We start from the raw sequence: 21,921 nt of genomic DNA, 5'->3' as shown, positions 1-21,921 counted from the left end.
AGCTTGCAACCTCTCTTGTGAAGACAAAGAGACAATCTTTCTAATGAAATGAATTTACATCACTTAGCAAACATTAAATGTGCAATACATCTGTTACACAAGTCAGTGCTATTTACCTAGTGTGATACAGGTGCACAAAAATACACCCAAAGACTTAAAACACCAATCTACATGCAAAAAGATGCATAAATAAGGCAAAAACCTTTACTAAACCATGTCCAAATGGAACAAGAACTCCCATCTCCCAGAATCACACATTAAGTGGTCCCTTTCTCTGGGAATATTTCATAATGCTCAAGATATAAATAAGCTGATCGATCCCCATCTGTCACGACAGTTCATGGTTGCCAGGGGAACAATCTGAAAAGCAGAGCTTGACTAATGGTATCAGGTAACACAGCCCTTATCTGAAACAGAGAAGGCCAAACGTTTGGCTTTCATTAGGGATGAAGAAAACACCCATGAAAAAAGAAACAAGATTTTTTCCTGCTAGGTTAGGCAAACCACCTCCACAGAGGTCTCTGCAGCTTTCATTTAACTTAGAGCAATGAAATCTGAGCTGACTCCATGTTTGAGCATAAAAGCAAACATAGCTTACAAAAATTATATAGGTTAAGCAATCATAACAGGTTTCCAGGCGTTCTGGTAATCACTTCCTTGTCATGAGCACGTGGTGCACATACCACATGCAGCATCCACCTATTACAGTAAAGCCAGAGTGGCTCTGTGGGGGTTACAACTCCTCTCTTCCTCAGATTTCATGTTCTGATGGTTGCTATGATTAGACCTACCCAACAGCAAATACAACTTTTGTACCTCATGGGAGGGAAAAGTTGCTCTTTTAGATAATGGATCCATTAGACCCAAGAGTAATCAGACAATTTTTGCTCCTGCAAGGAGCTCCCACTTGTTTGATCAAACCTGAGGGAAACCAGCATGTTTCCTCACACCTCTGCTGTCCCCAGGCACAGGATTTTGAACACAGGTCAGTGTGAAGTTCACTCACTAACTAAAAGCAGCACTTTGGTTCTCCTGAGCAAACAACAGGCCTATGCCAAGTAACTCACACCTAAGGACCAAAGCAAAAGGTGGTCCTTTCTAACGAAGATCAAAGATCTACCCAGACACTTCCACACATCATCTGATCTTCAAACCTTCCTCTCTTCTGGCACTCCTTTCCTTCCTGACTAAAAGTATCTTAATTTCTTCAATAATGCAGCTTTGTATTTTTCAGTTCCTGTTTCCTTTCCCCTATGTTGTTTCAAATATGTTTACTTTTACTCTGAATTGACAGGGCCAGTTTCTAATTTAACTTTCCACTAATGTCAAAGGGGCTACATATTTTATTCATAATAAAATTTGCATTTATCTGTGCTACCATTTCCAGCTGCCTCACCTCTGCTCCCCCTGTCCTGTTAATGCCTCCCAAGTTTTCACACAGGCTATTAACACTTGCTCTTTTCCAAATCCCTGTCATTATTTAGAGCTGACCACACCACTGCTACTGCCAGCTGCCCAGAACTTTGGGGCTAGTCTGTCAGCTTGTAAAATGTCCCAGGCCTGTGAGGTTGTGGCAACTACAAGGTGTTGCTGTATTTCAAGATTAACAAATAGTTTTAAAGAATCAGTTCATAGCAGAGCCAAAAATAATTGTGGCTAGATATGCCAAGCATTGATCAAAATGCTAATAAAAAATCAGTAGGTCTATCAAATTTACTGAAATTTTTGTAATATGGATGCAGATTTTTTTTCTCCCATCAAATGATGTAGGATAAAGTATCTATATTGAGACACTTGCCAGTCACTTGTGTTGCTTTCTGAAAAAAGGACCCAATCTTTGCAAGTTTTCTTATTGTCTTCACTTGACTTCATAGCCCATCCCCTTAACAGGGGATGCTGTGCCCACATTTCATACAGTCATCTGTCAGCAGGAGCCAGCAGGAACATTTCATACACCTGTTTAGGCTGCCCTGCAAACTCCTTGTTTGATGAGATGGCATAGATAGTTAGAACCACTAACTGAAATTATTGCTAATTGAAATAAATACCAATTCTGCACAGGCAAAGACGTGGGAAGCAGTCCAGGAAAGATGTCACTCTTGTCATCCCTCATTAGGAGACTGCCCCTTCAAAGGACCAAGTTTCTGGAATCCCCACTAATCTGGAATCCCCGCTAATGCTGTTGCGTAAATGGTTGATGGCAGGGTCACACCCAGGGTACTGCAGAAGCACTGCCCGTCACCTGCTCCCCGTGGCACTCCGGTTTTGTACTGCATACACGCGGAATCACTCTCACCTCATCAAATGGTGTAGGTCCACACACTGAGCCTCTAAGTGCATCCTTGAGCGCCTGCACTGGCACTCAGCCAAATGAATTCACCCAGCCTAAAGTTATACAGCTGTTTACATACTTTATGAAAACATTTTATCTTCTTTTATGAGACATTATCTGCCTGTCTGTGACAATTTACGTGCTTCACTCCCAGCCTATTTCTAAATCATCTGAAGTGAAGAGCCTAAGTGGAAAGCCCTACTTTCATTTACCATCTGAGCAACTGCTTCTAGCAATTGAAGTTCAGAGAAAATAAGGTATTTTCTAGGTTTGCCTTACTTTAACAGGCTTCTCCAGCACAAACTCCTAACACCAGCAAGATTCTAGACGAATTTTGTAAACAGATCCCCAAAATCATGTCGGTGACACTTCTCCACTGTTAGGACAAGCAATGCACAGGTCTGCTGTTTCCAAAAGCCACTGTCAATACAGGAGGCGATAGGTAAATTCCTCTCTTTGTTTTAATTTTTTTTAATATATATATATATATATTTTTTTTTACCCTAGATTAGTCTGATCATCCAAGGCTTCTGAGGAGAGCTCTCAGAGTGGTGTGGCAGCCATCCATGTTTCTATGCCATGCCTACCCCATTGGATGGGAGCAGACTGAGTGGCCTCCCAGGGTCACTGGCACCCCAGGGGCCTGCCTGGGGAGCTGAGCAGGGTGGCACTCGATGAGGTGGCTGGGCCTGGGCATGGCAATGGCAGCGTGCTGACCCACACCCTGCCCAGGGAGGTGTTGGGCAGCCCCTCACTGCCGCCCCACACACTGCAGCCTCGCCTTTGTGTGAGCTCCGCCGTGTTTACTCTCCCACTTCCTTGTTCCACTGCAGTGCGAGGGCCATAAACCGCCCAGCTGGCACGGCTGAGCCCTCGGTAGCAGGGACAGGAGGAAGAGGAGGGAGGGGGATGGCGGTCATGCCCTGGCTCTGTGCTGGAAGGGCACCCCAGGTGCCGCCGTGGTGGTTGGGAGCGCAGCCCTTCCTCTAGGGCTGGTGCCACCATCCCTGGTGGGTCTCTCATGCCCACTGGCCACCCTCATGCCCGTGTCCGGGGGCACACCAGGATGGAATAAGACCTATTTCCCCTTCTTCTCGGACTTCAGGGGCCACAATGTGGTGGCCCTGCGCATCGGCGAGTCATGTGCCTTGGTCTTCATCTTCCTGCTGTCGTTGGCGGGAAACATCTGGGGCATCTGCCTGCTGGTGAGGCGGCACCGCCGGCTCTGCGCCGCCAACTGCCTCGTCCTCAACCTCTTCTGCGCCGACCTGCTCTTCATCACTGCCATGCCCTTCATCGCCGTCGTGCGCTGGACCGAGTCCTGGGTGCTGGGCAACTTCGTTTGCCACCTGCTCTTCTATGTGGTGAGCCTGAGCGGCACCGTCATCCTCCTCTCCCTGTCGGCCGTCAGCCTGGAGCGCTTCGTCAGCATCGCCCGGCTGCGCCACGCCGCCTTCCGCCGCCGCAAGGTGCTGGCAGCCGCCTTGCTCGTCATCTGGGGTCTCGCCGCCCTCATCACCCTCCCGCTCTGCTGCTTCTTCACCGTGGTGCGCCTGCCTGCCCCCGCCGGCCAGGTGAGGGCGAGCGCCGGGCGCGGCAGCCGGGCCGGGGGGATCTGGGACCGACGGCCGTGGAGGCTCGTCCCCCGGGCCGGGCCGGGGGGATCGGGACAGCGGCCGGCGAGGAGATCGCCTGAGGGGCGGGCAGCGCTCTGTGTGCCGGGCAGGTGCGAGGCTGTGCCCGGAGGAGCGGCCGGAGCTCCCCCGCCGCCTCCCCGGCCCGCTCTCCCGGCAGACCGTCCCGTTAGGTGGGAAACGCGCATCGGCTGAGATTCTCTTTGTGTTCCTCGATGCGGCTCAGAGACCTCCTTTTCAGCTCACTTGCCCTTACCGAGGGATCAGCATCCCGAAGGATCAGCATCCTGGGAGAGCTGCCCTGCAGCCGCAGCTCCCTCTGTACAAAATGGCTATGCGCAGATTTTTCTGCCTAATATTTTGAAATGCATACAAAAGTGCACCCCACATGACACTTGAATAAATAAAGAAGTTTAGGGTCTGTAAGTTTCAATTTTAAAGTTGCCATTACTATTTCATAAGAAATTAATGGAAGTATTCCAGTTGTGGACATATCTATTTGTGATTGTATGGGCTTTTAAAACCATCAAGTAATATATTACTTGACCCCTTTGTCTAAGTAGAAAGTTTTCACAGTCTTGGTTTAGTCTTGGTTTAGCCATTTTTTCCCACAAGCGTAGAGGGAGATAAGAACAATGCTGTACTGAAAATAATGGTACAATATTACTTTTCTTCTTCATTGTTTATAAATAGGACATTCATATTTGCACCCTGGATTGGCCCAGCACTGCAGGAGAAACAGTCTGGGATACGACCTTTGCCACTGTGTTCTTTCTGATACCAGGATTCATCATTGTCATCAGTTACTCCAAAATCTTACAGGTATGTTTTTCCTTTAAATTTTGTTGTAAACAAAGGGAAGTAAACAGTAACTCACTAGGAAGCAGCATATTGTCACCAAATACCAATACATGTAAAAGGAATAAACATTTGTTCAATAAATTATAAGTATGTGATATGAAATGAAGCATTTCAACCTGCACATAACAGTCTATGTATTTCAATTGAGAACATGCTTCAGCAGCACATTACCAGAGGCCCAACACATGGTTTGTCTTCTTATGTATAGTATTAAATACACTTCTTCATTTATGTGCTGTTCATATTTCAAGACTGTCAATCTCCTAAATGCTGAAAGAGTCAAGCATTTGATATAAGTAAAAACTAGATTTTGCTTTCCTTGAGCCTAAAGTCATCATAAGGGATTTGTAAGAAAGCAGAGAAAGGCAGGACTAGAACAAAAGCCATCCACTTTTTGATCTACTGACTTTCTGCATGTGTTTTTAGTACACAGATCTCATTAGATTATGCTTAATCCTCCACAATTTCAAATATTGTAAATAAAACCTGTAAATTAAACCATCTGCTTCCACTTTAATTTTAAGTGGATGATGTTTAACATATATGCTGAAATATAAGCCAAGCCACCCAGCACCACAGAGTTTCAATCTATAGTCTAGCAAGCATTATATTAGCATCTAATTTCCTTTTAAACTACCCAAAACCAGAGTGAGAAAGATCTAGAAATCTTCAAACCAAGCACTTCAAACTAGTCACTGCAATGCCTAGTTTTTAACAAGCACCTACAAGATCCTTGCTTCCTTTTTTGGGTAATTAAACTTCTCATAAGAAAATTATAGGTTTTGGAAAGGAACCTTAACATACATAGATTATTGAGCAAGGAGTTAGCTGGTGAAATGCTGAGCACCAACAGGCTCTGGATACACATGCCAGAGCTGGATGTAGGTGTAAAATGAACCAAGGACCTAGAATCTGGTCTCCACATATCCTTGCTTATTGATCAAACTTAAACTTGTAGTAAAAGTCATCAGCCTGTAGTTTCTGTATTAGCTCATTATAATCTTGAGGTAAATGCATTAGGTGAGCCTCTTCTAGTGAAGTAACGCACTTGCAACCACGTACAGGTAGATCAAGAGTGCAGAGTAACTCACTGGAGAGTGAGTCTTTTGAAAGAACTGCAAATTACTGCAGGCCAAGAGATGCCACAGTTCTTGGTCAGAGGCCAGGACAGGAATGGTGTTTGTTAGTCCTGTCCTTGCAGACTCCAGATTGCAGGTAAATTTATTTAAAAAATGGTACATAGGGAGCTAGAAGCCAAAAGCAGTGTTTGGAATTCTGGATTACAAGACATCCCTGTGCTGCTCTGCTCCTGTTTCTTTTCTAACTTGCTAAGAGAGATGCTAAAATACATTACCGTTTCCCCTGAAATAAGGAAGGCTCGAGGCCCATAGCAAGATATAATTGAATCTTCTCTCTCTCCGGGAAGCAAGCAGAACTGAACTGGAGAATGTACCAATCCCTGAGTCATTCCCAAGAACAGACTCACTCTCACTTTGTGAGAATGCTCCATCATGCCAGTGCACACGTAGCATGAGTGTCAGAATTGCTGAAAGCACTGCCAAGCATTCATGTATTCATGTTACAACATTGATGAGGATGATGATGATGAGGTTGATGAGGACTGACTATAGATACAAGACCTGAAATTTTTTAACAAATATACGCTACTACAAATGTGTACTTCACAATTTAGTCTGAAACTGAGTATTATTTTTTACATAACACTTCCCAGAACTCTGGCAAAAATTATAGATTACATGCCATGATTTGTAATTTATTTGGTTTTCCATTGTTCTGCCTCTCAGGCAAGACTTTGTCAGGGGCTAGAGCTAGGGAAGATGTCTGTGTTCTGGAAGTTACATGCTTATATATATATATGACTTCTAAGTTCCTGTTTGTCCAAGTGTGGTCCAGATGCCAAGGATAGGTATCTATACTGGGTAGACCAAAAAGAGATCCACAACTTACCACTGGCACTCAATTTCTCTTGAACAGTTTCTTAAGAAGCAGCTGTGTCTTGTTTACCACAGTCCTGGTGACTCTTGCATTGTTAGTTCGAGGCTGTGCAGCTCCTGCAGGAAAGACGGAAGGTATTTATAGGGGACAGATAAAAATGTATCTGATGAGGACATTCTGTAGCAGTTTTGAACAGTGATGACTGAGAAGTGCACACAACCCAGTTTTCCTAGTTCTGTATTAGAAGTGGATATTAGTCCTTTGCATTTTGCAAAACCTTCATTCTTACTAAGACAGGTTAGGTGCTTTCTGGGAACAATTCTTGGTTTGGGCTGTTTGGAGGAATTAACATGGTTTCTGGATTCTAGATTGTACAACAGAAGATCATCAAGCTAGAATAGTTTTACATGCTCAGGACATCAGAATTCTCTGCTCCTTTTAAATCAGGGAAGCAGCTGTGATAGTGATACTGTCCCCTTCTCAGCCTCAGAAGCTGCTAAGAAACCCACTTTTGGTTCACGGGTTTTAATTTATACATTCTATTGAAATATTTAGAAGATGTCTAGATTCTTAATAGTATTTATCTCCATGACAAATTCAGAAAACTGCTAACAAAATGACAAATTACTCTCTTTAAACATTTTCATCTTTACCTATACCAGGAAGTTAAAATGTTGCTAGTATTAATGTTATCCTTCCTGTAGCTTCTGCTAAAGGGAAAAGTGGCAGGTAAAGCCTTACCTTTTGACTTCCTATATAGTCAGCTAAGGATTGATCAAAGCCTTGATCTATCAAGCCTTGATTGATCAAGGCTTTTGAAAACACCCTTCCTTATGCATGCAGGGGATAAATGACATCTCAGTGATTTAGCACAAATCTTTGCTAGATATTTCAGTTTTAATTTCTTTGCATCAGAGGTACGAATGTAGCAAACTTAATTGTGCCATGCCAACTTCAGGGAAGACAGGGATGTTGAGCAGAGCATTTCAAATTTTCTGCAAGCCCACTAGGTCCAATATTCTACCTAATGACAGATGATGCACACATGTGAATACTAGGTTTCCAAGCTACCCATAGTCTAGTTTATTACATCAGAGAGTGCTTTTATAAGACACAGATTTTTATAGTGACTCTGACGATCTGTAAGATTTCATAGAAAGCAATTGTGATTACTGTCTGAAAAGCTAAGTGTGACACAAAACAATGCACAATCTCATTCACATTTTTAAATAATTTATTGGAATAAATTAATGCTCCTTCTAATACCTACCTTATAATATCAGCCTGCCCATAAGAGAATTGGATCACCTTCCGTCTTGTGCATCAACAGGATTGTTAACTATGTTCCAGTTTGCATTTGTGAAAAAAATCAATGGGTTTCTTTAGATAGAGCAAATGAGGTCATAATTTGAATTTAATGGGATTTCATGAGTAATTAAGACTGTTTTATGCTGAAAAGCATTTGTAACTGGTAGAGAGCCATGAAAAGAACAACCACTTTGCCTAATATTGAGATGGATTCACAGCTGAGAGGAAAAAGAATTGCTAGTGAAGTGAGAACATATGAAATGGAACCATGGACAAAAAGTACAAATGAATTCTGCAATGTGGTTTTTTGTAGTCGCTTTTCAAAAGAAAACATCTTGTGCCAAAATTTATGTTTTCACTTGTAGAAATGTGTTTCAGTGAAAGTTTGCTTTCTTCTCTTTTACTGCAGATTACAAAAGCATCAAGAAGAAGGTTAAATGCTGGTTTAGCCTACCCAGAACATCATCAGATTCGTGTTTCCCAGCAAGACTACAAACTATTCCGAGCCCTTTTTCTGTTGATGATCTCTTTCTTTATTATGTGGACTCCAATAATAATTATTTTTTTTTTAATTTTAATTCAGAACTTCAAAAAAGATTTAAATATTTTGCCATCAGTTTTCTTCTGGATAGCATTATTCACTTTTGCCAACTCTGCTGTCAATCCAATTCTGTATAATGTTGCCTATTTCAGACGTAAATGTCAGGAAATTTTTCTGTGTTGTACAGGGAACCCTGAAAGGCATGGAGCAGGTACAGAAACCACTGCAAGAAGAAGTAAACATGAACAGCCACATTTGTCTTTCATTACCAGATAATTATTTAAAGTCTGAGCTATGCCACATTTTTGATTTTGTCTACGCTATCCCAGGTCATATAGGTCATTATGTTATAGTATTACATGCCAGAGGAGGAGTTAAAAAAGCTAAATATGTATTTTTAATTCCTGTGGAAAAAATTCTCTTGACTTCATTGCTTTGCCTCAGTAAGATTTGGATAATTTAATTTAAGGGATTGAATTCTCCTCTTACACTGAAATAAATAGAAATATGGCAGTGAACTTGGTGAATGTAAAATAGTTGAATTAAGTACTTTAAAGTTTCTAGTGAAAATATTCATCCTCAGAAAGTATCTGCTTTTTTAAAATCAAATTTTTAAAGGGAACTTGATTAAAAACTTCAATAACTGTCTGCCTGAATGTAAGTTTGAGCAGACTAACTGAAACAAGGTAATGAACATGTGTTATCATCAAGTGAATGGCTAGTCTGGTTGCATCTCAAATTAAAAATATGGACTTAATACATGTGAATTAATAAGTAAAGAATAAATAAATAAATAAATGGTTAATTGTCATGTGTAAAATAGTTCTTTTAAAAAGATGCATATTTTTTATGTCTTTGCAAGTCATATAATAAAGTTAATTAGTGATATATAGGGTCACTGACATTCCTTTCTCTTTTCTAAATGATTTCTAGTATTTTATGGGGAAAATATAATGTTCTAGTTGAAAAGAAAATACATATACTTGGTGGTTTATGATAAATACTCTTTTAGTCGGAAATTGAAACCACTAAAAAAAGCAAGATTAAATTCTTAATTATCACCAGTCACCAGTTCAAAAGAGTGCACTAAGATAACAGGCTACTAATGAAACCAATGTGTACATATGTACAGATTTGCATACAATTTGTATCCCGTGTAATCCAAGTTTATTAAAATGTTTCATTGGTTTATTAGCAAAGTGAGCTACCCAGCTCAGATAAATATATTGAAAATCTAAATGGACCCATTTAAAGCATTTTCCAGAGAACACATGATCAATGTATTAACTTTACATCCGAGGTGCTGTTGCATGGCTTCTTTCCATAGGGTTGGTTCTCCTTAAGAGCAAAATCCTGAAACACACAAAAACCACAGTTGTGTTTGTTAAATGGTCCAGACAAAATTGAATTACACGAACTTTCATCAAATTTAAAATGCACAATTATCTAATTTCTTTAAAATGCTCTTGAGTCCAGCAGCCTGTTACTTGTAATAATAATGCCATTACCTTACTCTGCAGTTTATAATTCTAAGGAATTTTCAGCTGGGAACAAAACAGGAATTCATCCAATCCATTACACCTCTCCTGAGAATTTCAATACTTTTGCAGGCAACTTACTGGGCAGATCAATGATAAAGTATCTTTCAGTGATACTAGATATAAAAGAGTCCATACTTTAACAAGCTTATAGTTATTTGCCTAAAAAGAATTAATTTAGGATTGTCTTTCAACAAAGTAAGAATCTCCTGACCCCCAAAACTTCTAATGGCAAAAGTAAATAAGCAGAAGGAATATACCACTCTTTATTTCACAATTGTTACTTCCAGCAAATGCTAACAGCAGATGCAGCTTTCAACTCTACTGACATGACACTGTATTTACAAGTACTCTTGCTTAATATGGACATTACACAGCTTAAAGTTGCTTGAGCTGCTACTCTGAGAGACTAAGAGTATCATAGCTTGAGCTATATTTGAGAAGGAGCTACCATCATAAATGCAGTGTAAGTTAGAACAAAAAACTTTCATTTCCTAGGCTTCTTTTTGCCTTGAACAGCTAGTATAGATTTTTTTTTTTAATCAAGTAAGTTTTGTACATCTATTAGTTGAGCGGACACACACACACACACACACACACACACACACACACACACACACTCTTAATTAGCTATAAGACATAGGCAGAGTATGCACAATTAACAACAGATCTGATAACAGGGTGCCTTGAAGCAACACAGCAATGTATTGCTCTTTGTTATGGATCAGAGGAACAGATAATATAGCCACAACAGCTGACTTTGCTCATCTGTTCTGACTTTCTTTGTAAGACCCAAAAGTTCCTTCAGTCAATCTCAGTTTGTTCTAGCATGTCATTGAGAAAAGTCTTTAATCTTGATTTACAGATTGCAGTGATGAAAAACATACAACAGCTCTTGGTAAACTGTTCCAAAGGTTAATGACCTTTGGAGTTAAACAAATGGCTGTTTATTTCTGCTCTGAATGTGTCCAGTTTAAAGTTCCATCCATTTAAATTTATCATTTCTGTGTTTGCAAGTCTTTTTCTATCCAATTCCTATTGCTTGTGTGGACAAGCACAGACTTTGCTCAGGCCAGCCTTTAACCTCTTCCTAATAGGAAAAGATTAAGATCTTTAAAGCACTCACTAGAGGACACATTTTCCAAACTTCAATCATTTTCAATCATTTTTTCTGCTTTTCTTAGAAACTTCTAATTCATCCTCAATACTTTTTCCAGTTATGCTTGTCACCTAATGTGACATCATAGCAATTAGACCTATGCCAAGCACAACAATCTTTTGTGAGTCTTGGTTTACACATGCAAGAATTATATTAACTCTTTTGCTCACATGATTACATTGGGAGTTCCCATTCAACTGATTCACCAGTCAAGTCTTTCATGAATATTATGCCTTCCAGGATGTGAGGGGTGGTGAGGGAGTAAGGAGAGGTACTACTATTTTATTTGTTCTAAATATTTTGATTTTTCTCCTTCACTCTTTACAATTCCCCACTCTGAGTGTAATTCTCATCATAAGAAACATTATGGTTTCTTCTAGATTATTACCATTTGACCTTTTGTAATACACTTGAGCATAAGTGAGCTAATTCCTTGTGTTGTAAGCTCAGCCTGACTATATGACTCAAGATAGTGTCATGCTTCCAGTATCAGGGCTATGTCCCTCTTCCACAGCTCTTTGTGAAATGGTTAGCATGAGGACTTGTGAGAAAGGGTCTTCTATAAGGTATCCTTTCCAAGACTTCTATTTTCCTTAAAAGCCTTTCTGAAGAATTTATCAAAAAAGTATTTGAACAAAGGCAAAGAGATGTGATAAAACCTGCCCAATTACTTTTTACCATAGCTATGAAGTTTATCCTTACTATGTTTACTCACACTCCATTGATTTAATTGTTTTACAACTTCCTCTAATTACTGTTTCAGCTGCCCCGATATGTTGCATGAAAAACTATGCACCTCAGCTCTCCTTCAGATAAGGGAAGCAAAAGTTGGAAATAACTTACTACAAGCTCCAGATTTCAAAAGACAGTGTTACAACCACTAAGTGAAAGGCTTTATGCACTTGATATCTAATGAGTAATAGAATCCCAGTGCTTTAGTCATTACACCCTGAAATAAAATTCTTCAGAAAAAAAAAAGTTCTCACCATTATGAGTGATGACTCTGTATTTCCTGTCCAAGCAGAGGTCTATCTGCCTTTGTCTGACAATTTTCAGTGCATCTGGAGGCAATCCCTTGGGGTCCCGGGAGAACACAAAGGAGTAGCTGTCAGCACAAGTGCCATCTGCATTTAGCTGGCGGCAGGAGTAATGAAGAGCGTATGTATCATAATCTGTGTCCACTACCCAGTGATCATCATCTGGAAAAAACCATAGCAAAGAAGAAAAAGTGTTAGAGACACCAGTGAAATCCAGTAAATCAGAAAGGATTGCTGCCATAACTCTATTAAAGAAAATGCTAAAATGAAGATCAGCACAAGTTATAGCAGATTAGCTTTTCATTTATTCCTGTGTCCAGTATTTAACTTCATGTTTATTTTACAAAAGAAAATAAAGATGGACATGCTCGGCCTGCTCAAGGTGATTCAAACCCATAAATATTTTCTTACCAGGGATGTTACTTAGATTGCATTTTTAAGGAAAAAGATAATCATGCAGTTTGCTTGTGTATTAGAAGTATTTGCTACAAGTTCTGCCATAAACCCTCTTCTTAAAACACTGTTACAACTTCAGATAATTCTAAACAATTAGCTATGTAACCTGACAAAAACCTGATCACACAGACGCCCTGTTGTAACAGAAGTGAGGCAGTTTCAATGTTTGCAGTAAAACCTGACATATCTGCACCTCCCTCTCCTTGAGCTAAAGATTCTCCCTTGCCGTACATCTGCACTGGTGAAGGCAACACTCTGTTATCTTTGCCTTCTCTCCTGTGGGGGGACACCAGACCTTTTAGAAAGGCAGAGTTTGGGGTCAGCCAGCAATCTGAAGAGCCCATGGCTCAGCAGCATATTGTGGGGAGACCTGGGAACTGTTTAAGACAAACTGACATCCAAAGCATGCTTTGTAACTGTGTCTTTGGATGGAATGGATCTCCTGTCAGTTCCAAATTCTACCTGCTTCTCTTGGAAACAATCCAAGGAAATGTCTTGAGCTACAAAGTGTCCAAATCTTTACTTGGCTCAAGGAACTGATTTTGTATAGGGTGGAGAGATGACATAAAAGTACAAATATATACATATGATCATATTTGTCTCTTAAAACAGAGACATCTCTACATTTCCAGACACAAGACCAAACAAAATAACATTTTATAAATCCTCTTCCCTGTTTGGCCATCTCTGACATCAAGCTTCAGAGAGAACACTAGCAATCGGTAACTGAGTTCTGAACTAAAACAAGTCTTAAAATACTTCATCTGCTTTTCATTTCTTTCCAAACAGTGGCCTTCAATTATATTGTTGGGTAACAAACAAATGAAATACAAAGATATACAAAGGCCAGGTCGTCACTTGTTTAAAGAAAGCCAACCAGCTGTCCCATATAAAAAGTAGTGATTACCTTGTTCATGTTAAGCTTTGCAGCATGACAGTTATTAAGTCTTTTAAGTGTATTTAAGAAATTCAACAGTACTTTTTCTTTTCCCAGCATGGACATACAACATAACTAGTCTTCCAAGTAGTGCTGCATCTTCTACAGTTAAGTACTCACTTCCTTTCTGCAGAAAAGAGGCAACTCCCCAGTACCTCATCTTGAACTTGGCAGGATCCTCTGTGTCAGTGAAAGAGCCGATCATGTCAGCACAGACATCCCAGTTACTGTAGCCAAAGAAAATATCACATTCCAATGTAAGAGCACAGCTTCAGTGACTTGCACAGGGATAGCAGGTAGGATTGGAGCAGTAGCTTAGCAAAATGGAACAAGAGGAGAGTGGCAAACAGCTTACTTGAAGAGTCTGACTCTGCCCTTTGCAGTGGCAGTCATTTGTCCATTCTCATCTACGCTGAACTGGGCTACCACATTGTCCTGTAGAAACAGCCCCTCAGGATCTTTTTTTGCCATAGCATACCAGGTGCCACTGTACTGCAAGGAAATAAGAAAGGCTGCATGTAGACTTAGAACAATGGAAACACTACAACCAGACAGTACAGAATAGGGGATGTGAAGAGGAAAGAGCATGCAGATCTTTGACACCATGCCTCAAAGGTGTACCTAAGAAGCAAATCTATCTGTTTCAACAGCATAAACCCATCAATACATGCTAGTGCAATCATAATTTGTTGAAATACTGACTTTTTTGGGGTAAACTTATCTGTATGTGCAGCTGTCCAGTATAAGGAATATATAACAAAGTATATAACAAAGTATAACAAAATTTAGTGGAAAAAGGAATAACAACTGGAAGATCTTGCCAGATCTATGTACATTTTTTTTCCTTGCAATGGTGTCTGAAAACACCAGAGCATTAATTTTAAATAGAAACAGCCAAGTCAATACAGTCCTTCTGCTTATACTCTACAGTTTGAGACCAGTCTGCTAAAACTCAGTTTCTGCAGTATTCCTTTATCAGGTGCATCAGGATCCAGCATCTGTGGAGATGTGGACATCACAAACTTTAGCTGTTTTTCAGTATCACAGTCTATGACTTCAAAATGTGACCACACTGAGGCTACTGAATGCCAAATTTTGTAGCCTGGAAAGAGCTATGCAAGACATCACAGATCCAGGAGAATAAAGAAGACTTACCCTGGTCTTGTCGAAGTTCTCCTTGACTTTGAAGCTGCTTACTCGGCAGTCCCGCTCTGCAGTGCTGCTGCCCATCAAGGCCAGTGACAGCAGCAGCAGCCAGGGCAGAGCACTCTCTGTGTGGGCCATCCTGTCCCTGCAGCAAACAGAGAATAGCATCAGAAACAAGCTCTGTCACACAAGTGATGGGAAGAAGGCTGCCCTGATAGGTCGCCAGGGTGTCACGCAGCTTTCCCTGATGCATGTGCAAGGAAGGCCCCTGGTTGTCCCCAGCCCACAGCAGCAGGGTCCCTTACAGACAGTGCCGGTCCCTGGAGCCTCTTGGGAGCCCAAGTGTTGATGGCGGTGGCAGTGCCCAAGCAGGGAATGCTTTATGTACTCCTGGGGCTTTCGCAACCCGCTGAGCTGCAGGGCCAGCATTGGGGAGGGCAGCGGGAGGCGGGCTGGTGGATGCTGCAGGCTGGGGCCCTTTCATTACAGCCTCTTGCGTAAGACCCGTGGGCTCAGGTGGTCTTTGACCCTGCTCTGCAGCCACGCCGGCGCTAGGAACAAATGCCTCTCTTTGCTTTTCCCAACCCCAAAGCAGAGCTCACACCTGGGGGAAGGAGTGTGCACATGTGTGGGGAGAACAAATGGAATGAGAGGCATCCCACCTTTGCATGGGGGAGAGTGAACTGCCTCCACCTCCTCTGTGATTTTACACACTGCAGTCCAAAATCCATCTTACCCAATATGCTCGACCCAGTTACAAGGTGCAGACTTGTTTCCTCCACCTCCTCCTCGAAGTCCTTTCCTCTTTTACCCTGATAAACAGTGGCAAACATAATACTTGCAAGTTTCTGCTCCTGTTTCTGAAAGCCTGGTTATGCCAGAACCTCTTCAGGTCCTCATGACTGGCTCCCTCTTACTTCCAATAGGCTCTCTTGGCAAAATCATCTCCTGAGCAGGTCCCATCAACTGCAACGGGGGCCCTGCCAATCCTCAGGATAGTGAAAGAGCCTTTTTATGCGGTACCAGAACTTAAGTGTGGCCTGCAAATATCCAAGTGCATGTACACACCACATCTGGCCATTTTGACATTTGATTAAATCAGATATTCCATAACTTCTGTTCTTGTTTTGGCAAACTGCTTTCAGTTATATAAACCATTATTTTCTCCTGTCCAAGCAAGTTTTGGTGCCTCTCAGTCAATATTTGCTCTCTAGTTTCAACATCTTTAGGAAGCATTAGAGAAAATCTGTTAATTATTTTCTAGGCATGTAACTAGAGCAGGATAGGAATGATTGTTACCAAGAGAACTAATTCACCTACCTTTTCACCTCCCATTTTTTTAAAGAATAAAGGCAGAAGCCTGTTATTTGAAAGGCTGGTATTCATTATTTTAATAATCAAGCAAAAATATAATTTAAATATGGAGATACCAATGTAGTATAAAAAATACCTCAATAGTACCTGACATACAGCTTTAACCAATTTATTCAGCATGGCCTTTCCCAGAAGTTTACTTAATATTCCTTTCATACATTCATAAAAATATTAGACTTCTTACTGTTGCTGTCCTTTACAATCTCTTCTCATATATAATGCAAAAAATCTGATTGATTTATCTTCCTTTTCTGCTTTATGTTGGAGGCTTTTTGCACACTGAATATGTTTTATTCACTTTCTTAAACATCTATTGCTCAGGGCTGTTCCATGTCTGCCTTTGATTTCCTGGATATCAGCCACTAAAAATTCCATTATATTTAATATTAAGCTTCTATTCATAGTAAGGAACATACTTAGCACAGGGAATTAGAAGTGTGTATGTATATTAATTGTCCTGAAACTTTCAGTGGTAGCTTTGCAATAAGTCATCATTTCCATTTTTAAGCTGAGATTTTCAAACTTGCTAATTCCTACAAAGACTGAAGAGAAAAAGTAAACTCTATTCTTCTGGTAACTTTCAGAATCTTGCTCTAGTCTGGCAATGATGATACCAGTGATACATATACATTTTTATAAAACCTTTACAAGACACTCACTGGTCTTGATATACGAATTCATCATATGAACAAGACCAAAATCAACATGGATTTTCTTTGTTCACTGTCTCACATGACTGATAGCAATAAGATGGATTATAGCTTAATTCATAAGTTTTGAATCTATTACTTCATTTAATACCAAAGAAAACAATTATTTCTTTATTCTCTGCCCATTTGTGAAATATTATCATTTCTCTTAAGTTTGTTCTGTTCAAAAATCTGCATACTGCTTTATATTACCAGAGAGGCTCTTGCAGGATCAAATATATTCCTAAAAAGTTTTTCAATAGCATACTTGTCTATGAAGTTTTCAAAGGAGTCCACAGTCACTCATGCACATACGTCAAAACCTGCTGAGATTTGACCATCTCTGAAAATCTTGGTCAGTGTTCCTTTTATACATACTGCTGTTGTCAGAAGATTTGCAGACAGGAAATGAAACCAGGTGTCAGTTAAATAAAAATTTACTTCTGTTAATAAGTTTTAATAAGATCAGTTCTAAATGCGTGAAAGGGATATTCCAGTCTTCTAAATTAATCTGATGCAATAAATCTGAATCAGAAACATGTAATTTTGTATAAGCTATGGCACAGCATTTCTTTAATTGTGTACGTCTACTGATCTCTGCAATATCTGGCAACATATATCTGGTTGAGGTGCCTCACACATTTAGTAATTATAACTTCCACTTATTCAGGTCCTTGAGTTTGTGATCTCTACAAACTCTAGACAATGCCCAAGGAAAATCTTCTTTTGATGTGTTATCTTTGGGAATCTGGGGCAGTGCAGCTCCAGTGAAATCACACCAGTACTTCCCAGTCAGATTTTGACAGGTGCAGAAGAGAAGCTGGGCGAGTCAGAATGCCACGGAGGTCACACAGGGAGCTGGGCTCTCTGCCTCCTCTGCTTTAGCTGTACCTCCAATACTGCCTGCTGGAGACACAGCTTACACTGGTGAAGTCCTTTCAGGGTTACAGATGAAACACTTCCTTGGTTCAGTGGGACAGAGATTTTAGGCAAAAAGGCTGCTCTGTTGTTGGTTAAATCTAGATCAGGGTGTTCTGGGGGAGGAATGGAAGATTTCTGGCAGATGAGCAGGGCTATGGCAATTCAAGGGTGAATTCTTCCTCAGCCCTAAGAGATGCCAGCAGAACTGTGTAAACTCGTAAACAGTGTAAACTTTGCCTCAGTTAAATGTCACCTGGATTGATTGGGCTCTGAGTTTGCTTGAGAAATTATGTCAGTGAGTGATCCTCATTCAAACCTAAATATTCACCTCTTAGATTTGTACTTCTCATGCAAACAGAAAGGAACTTGGGCCAGGATTTTGCATCTGAGAGGACTATGCGTAGATCAAATCACTGATATCCAAGGATTTCTAGGTTCTGGGAAAGCTCAGACAATTATATTTAAGGGAATTATTAAAATTCAATAAATGATTTAAATATTGATAAGTTTCATACATGACTTCTGATACCTGAGGCTGGCAGCATATTATAAATATTACAGAATTTTTTTAAAGTCGCTATGTATTTTTTGGAACTATATTTAATGAAAGGGAAAGAAGGTCTTCTACCTTTGATTTTACCAAGAGGACAGAAAAGGGGCTAACTTCTGGCTGTGATTCTGTGACTGGATTATTTTCTACATTAATAGCATGTAAAATTCTGCAATATTCTCAATTAGGTATAGCAAGGAAAAAATATGGAAGGAAATGGCTGGAAAAAACCCTTTCATTATAGGAATTATTTTATCTTTATTTATGACTTTTAATAAAAGGAAGAAACTAGTCAAATTACTATTTAAACATTTTTAACACTGCAACTTTCAAGCTCTACATATTAAAATAACTAAAATTTTATTTTTGTTCACAAGAATTAGTTGAGCTCTTAGGAGAAAGTTGACTCAAAAATTGCTAGTAGGAAATGGAATGTCATTTGCAGCCAGACTACACATAGACTGACTTTTTGCTGTGTTCTCTTGATTGTTTATTTACAGAATGCCATTCATAAACATGGGTATCCATTAAAGTCTCAGAGGCAGATTTGCAGGCAAATGAATAACCACTGTGTGCACAGAGCAGGGGATGCAATTTTAGCCACTGCCCTGTGAAACCAGACTCATATCAATAACAAATGGCATGAGCTGTGCCAAGGAGCTCGGTGTACTTTGTGAGGGACAGCAGTGTACACTGTCACCATCACAACTGCTCCTCTTGGTGGCAGTCTGAGTACAGAGGTCAAGGACAGAATGGAATAGAAGAGATTGCCCTTTGCTCCGTGCCAGCCTGTGTACTACCTGTTCTTGTAACTTAATGACGTGACATTTTGTTTAGGGAGTAATTTAGGGAGTAAATTTACATTGAACTCTTTACAAACAGTATTTACTAACAGAACTAGTTTAAAATAGTACCTCTATTTTCTTTAGCTAAGTCTTTTTGAGGACTGTGATTCTGAATTGAAGCTTTTTCTGGGCATATTACTAAATGGAAACAATGTAAAACAAAGATTTAAAGTTCACCAACAGGCTGGCCAGGCAGGTAAGAAGACCTCTACATTATAAATGACGGAAGACACAGACCTTATGTACTGAGTCCAGCAATGAACCACAACGTTCACAAAGCAATAGGAGAATCTGACAGAAATAGAGGCTGAGAGAGCTGAGACTCTTCAGCCCAAAAACGTTTGGGGGGATCTTAACATACATACCTGACAGGAGGGCATGAAGACTGTCAGACCCTTCTCAGCAGTGCTGAAAAACATTCTCAATAGTAAAAACTTGTCAAGTAACCTAAGATCTCCAGGGAGTAAATTTGAGAATTGCTGACATTAAAAGGCTGCTGCCTTTTGCCTTCATCTGTATACTAAAATTCATGCCAAACTATGAAGAAATCCATACTTTTGGTCAAAGCTGCAGTGCATCTGGCAACCCTTCACACTAGACTGGCCATTTACTTCAGGAAATCTCCCCCAGAGTCTATGTTGATTACTAAGTTCATGATCCCTCAGAACTAATAATTGGTAGCTTTAAGAGAACATAAACATTTGCAGCTCTACGGAAAAACCAGTTAACTTAATATCTTTGGTGTTTATGTTTTTAAAAGGTTTTTGTAAGAAAAGGTGTAGAGAATTATTTTAAAAGAAACATGAAATTAAGGTTGTTTACAAGGGTTCCCAGAAGATACCAAGTCAGTGACATCAAAACATTTTAGTGCCAAAACCTGGCTGTGCTAGGATCACACACTACCTGTTGTAAAAACCAACAGAATCAATTCTCACAATGTATCCATTTAGAAAAAAATCCCAAACAACTCTGAATATTAATTTCTTGGATTATACATATGACTCTCCAATGCCCAGACAGCAACCAAGATATTAACCACATCAAAATTCATGCAATTGAAATAAGTACATTTGATCTGTTTTTTCAGATAATCTTAACTGAATAAACCACATTTACTGCTATAGGATGGGCAGAGACATTCAGATACAAACACTGAACTGAACTGGGAAACCTTATAAATGCCTTTGACATTTACGTGCTGCTTGAATCTATTTAAATAACCATGTCTGTCAGTTATCCTTCTTAGGAGTTTCCATGTATCACAAGGGCTCAGGAATGGTCTACTACTAAGAACTACTCCAGAAATAGTTCCATTTCTGTAGGTACTATGAACGTCAAAGGCAAATGACATCATATGTATTAAAATCACAAAGCACACATATTTCTGAGAGTCTCTGAAATTAAATTAAGTTTAAATACAAATGTGAATTAGCTTTAGTAAAAATAAAATGTTCAATACTGTGGAAAAAAAAAGGAGAGTAAAAGAGATAGAACAAAAAATAAATGTCATATTGAAGCAGAGAAACTTTAAAACTCATTACAAAATTTTAAAAAGAACTTTTGTTGGTTTCTGATATTTCTTTCCATTTCATTTCACACTTGGCAGCACAAGAGTGCAATTTTAAGAGTGTATCTAAATTAAGGAAAATGCAATCAGAATTTCTTTATGACATAAAAATGATTATGGGACAGCCCAGCTGCATCGGAAATATTTTATTACAAAGAAAATGTATCACCTTACAGTAGTACCTAATTAAAAAATTGTCTTTATTTGTTATCTCAAAGTACAAATAGTGTAGTTTATCCTTTGTAAAAAGAGATGAGTATGAGGGAGATTTGATGAAAGCATGATAAGCATTTTAGGTGACTTGCACATAGATAAAAAATGATAATAAAATTATAGTAAATTTGTTAGTTTACAAAAATGAAAACCCCCAACCTTCCAGCCCCCAAAGAAAATTGTATCACTTGGTCAGTTTGCCTGTTTTCACTTATTCTCCCTCCAGAGAGTGACATGCCACTCTATTTCACTGAATTAATATGAACACAATATAAAGAATTGATGTTTAATCTGATTTATCATGTGTGATAAAGATGAATGTGTAAGTCTTACATAGAAGTTAATTTTTTAGAATGTTTTAGCTGGGGATGAGACAGATCCTCTATAGGCACCTTCTCCTTCAAAGAAACTACTATGTGGAATGTTCCAAAGTCAGTAAAAAAATATGACTGAACACATAATGCAAAAATCTGTTACTATTCCTTCACATGATTTCACTGAGGCTCTTCAAGATCCTCTTCTTTGAAAGCACAGAGTGAAAAGTAATGAGCTAGAAATTGGGAAGATGACAAGCACTAATTTAACTCTATGTAGTTACATATAAATTATCTTCAAGTCTCTACTGCTTTTATATGTATTGATCAAATATTGAAACTACTAATATTGAATTTCAGTAAGAACAAATGTGCCTTTCTTCTGCTGTTTTCCTGTAAACTGTGTGTGTGTACAACAGTGAGAACACTGCTGTGTTGCCACAAGTTCCTATCACTGGGTCACCTGTCAAGAAGATGCTGCAGACTCACACACCCACCAGGGAGGGGCCTGTCCCCCAGGCTGCTGGGGGCAGCAATCCAGTC

General features: G+C 39.7%; 2 protein-coding genes across 3 annotated transcripts; one reads left to right on the top strand and one right to left on the bottom strand.

The window, feature by feature from the left end:
* The first annotated feature begins 3,353 nt into the window (after window positions 1–3,353).
* On the top strand, window positions 3,354–8,961 carry FFAR4 (free fatty acid receptor 4). 2 transcript variants are annotated; one of them, XM_030951527.1, is made up of 3 exons: window positions 3,354–3,801; window positions 4,660–4,788; window positions 8,501–8,961. In XM_030951527.1, the coding sequence occupies exons 1-3, from the start codon at window positions 3,373–3,375 to the stop codon at window positions 8,906–8,908; spliced, it is 966 nt and encodes a 321-aa protein (XP_030807387.1). In that variant the 5' UTR covers window positions 3,354–3,372; the 3' UTR covers window positions 8,909–8,961. The 2 variants fall into 2 exon arrangements, with proteins under 2 accessions (XP_030807387.1, XP_030807386.1); XM_030951526.1 differs by having other exon boundaries at window positions 3,354–3,906.
* An 831-nt stretch (window positions 8,962–9,792) lies between these two features.
* RBP4 (retinol binding protein 4) lies at window positions 9,793–15,334 on the bottom strand. Its single transcript, XM_030951140.1, has 6 exons — window positions 15,177–15,334; window positions 14,915–15,053; window positions 14,115–14,251; window positions 13,880–13,986; window positions 12,316–12,528; window positions 9,793–9,985 (listed from the first exon to the last, which is right to left on the bottom strand). The coding sequence occupies exons 1-6, from the start codon at window positions 15,332–15,334 to the stop codon at window positions 9,972–9,974; spliced, it is 768 nt and encodes a 255-aa protein (XP_030807000.1). The 3' UTR covers window positions 9,793–9,971.
* Between the last annotated feature and the right edge of the window lie 6,587 nt (window positions 15,335–21,921).

This window comes from Camarhynchus parvulus, chromosome 6, assembly GCF_901933205.1.
Source record: "Camarhynchus parvulus chromosome 6, STF_HiC, whole genome shotgun sequence".
In the NCBI taxonomy this organism is placed as follows: domain Eukaryota; kingdom Metazoa; phylum Chordata; class Aves; order Passeriformes; family Thraupidae; genus Camarhynchus; species Camarhynchus parvulus.
Note: the sequence above shows the minus strand (reverse complement) of the source record. Positions and strands in the feature narration are given on the sequence as shown.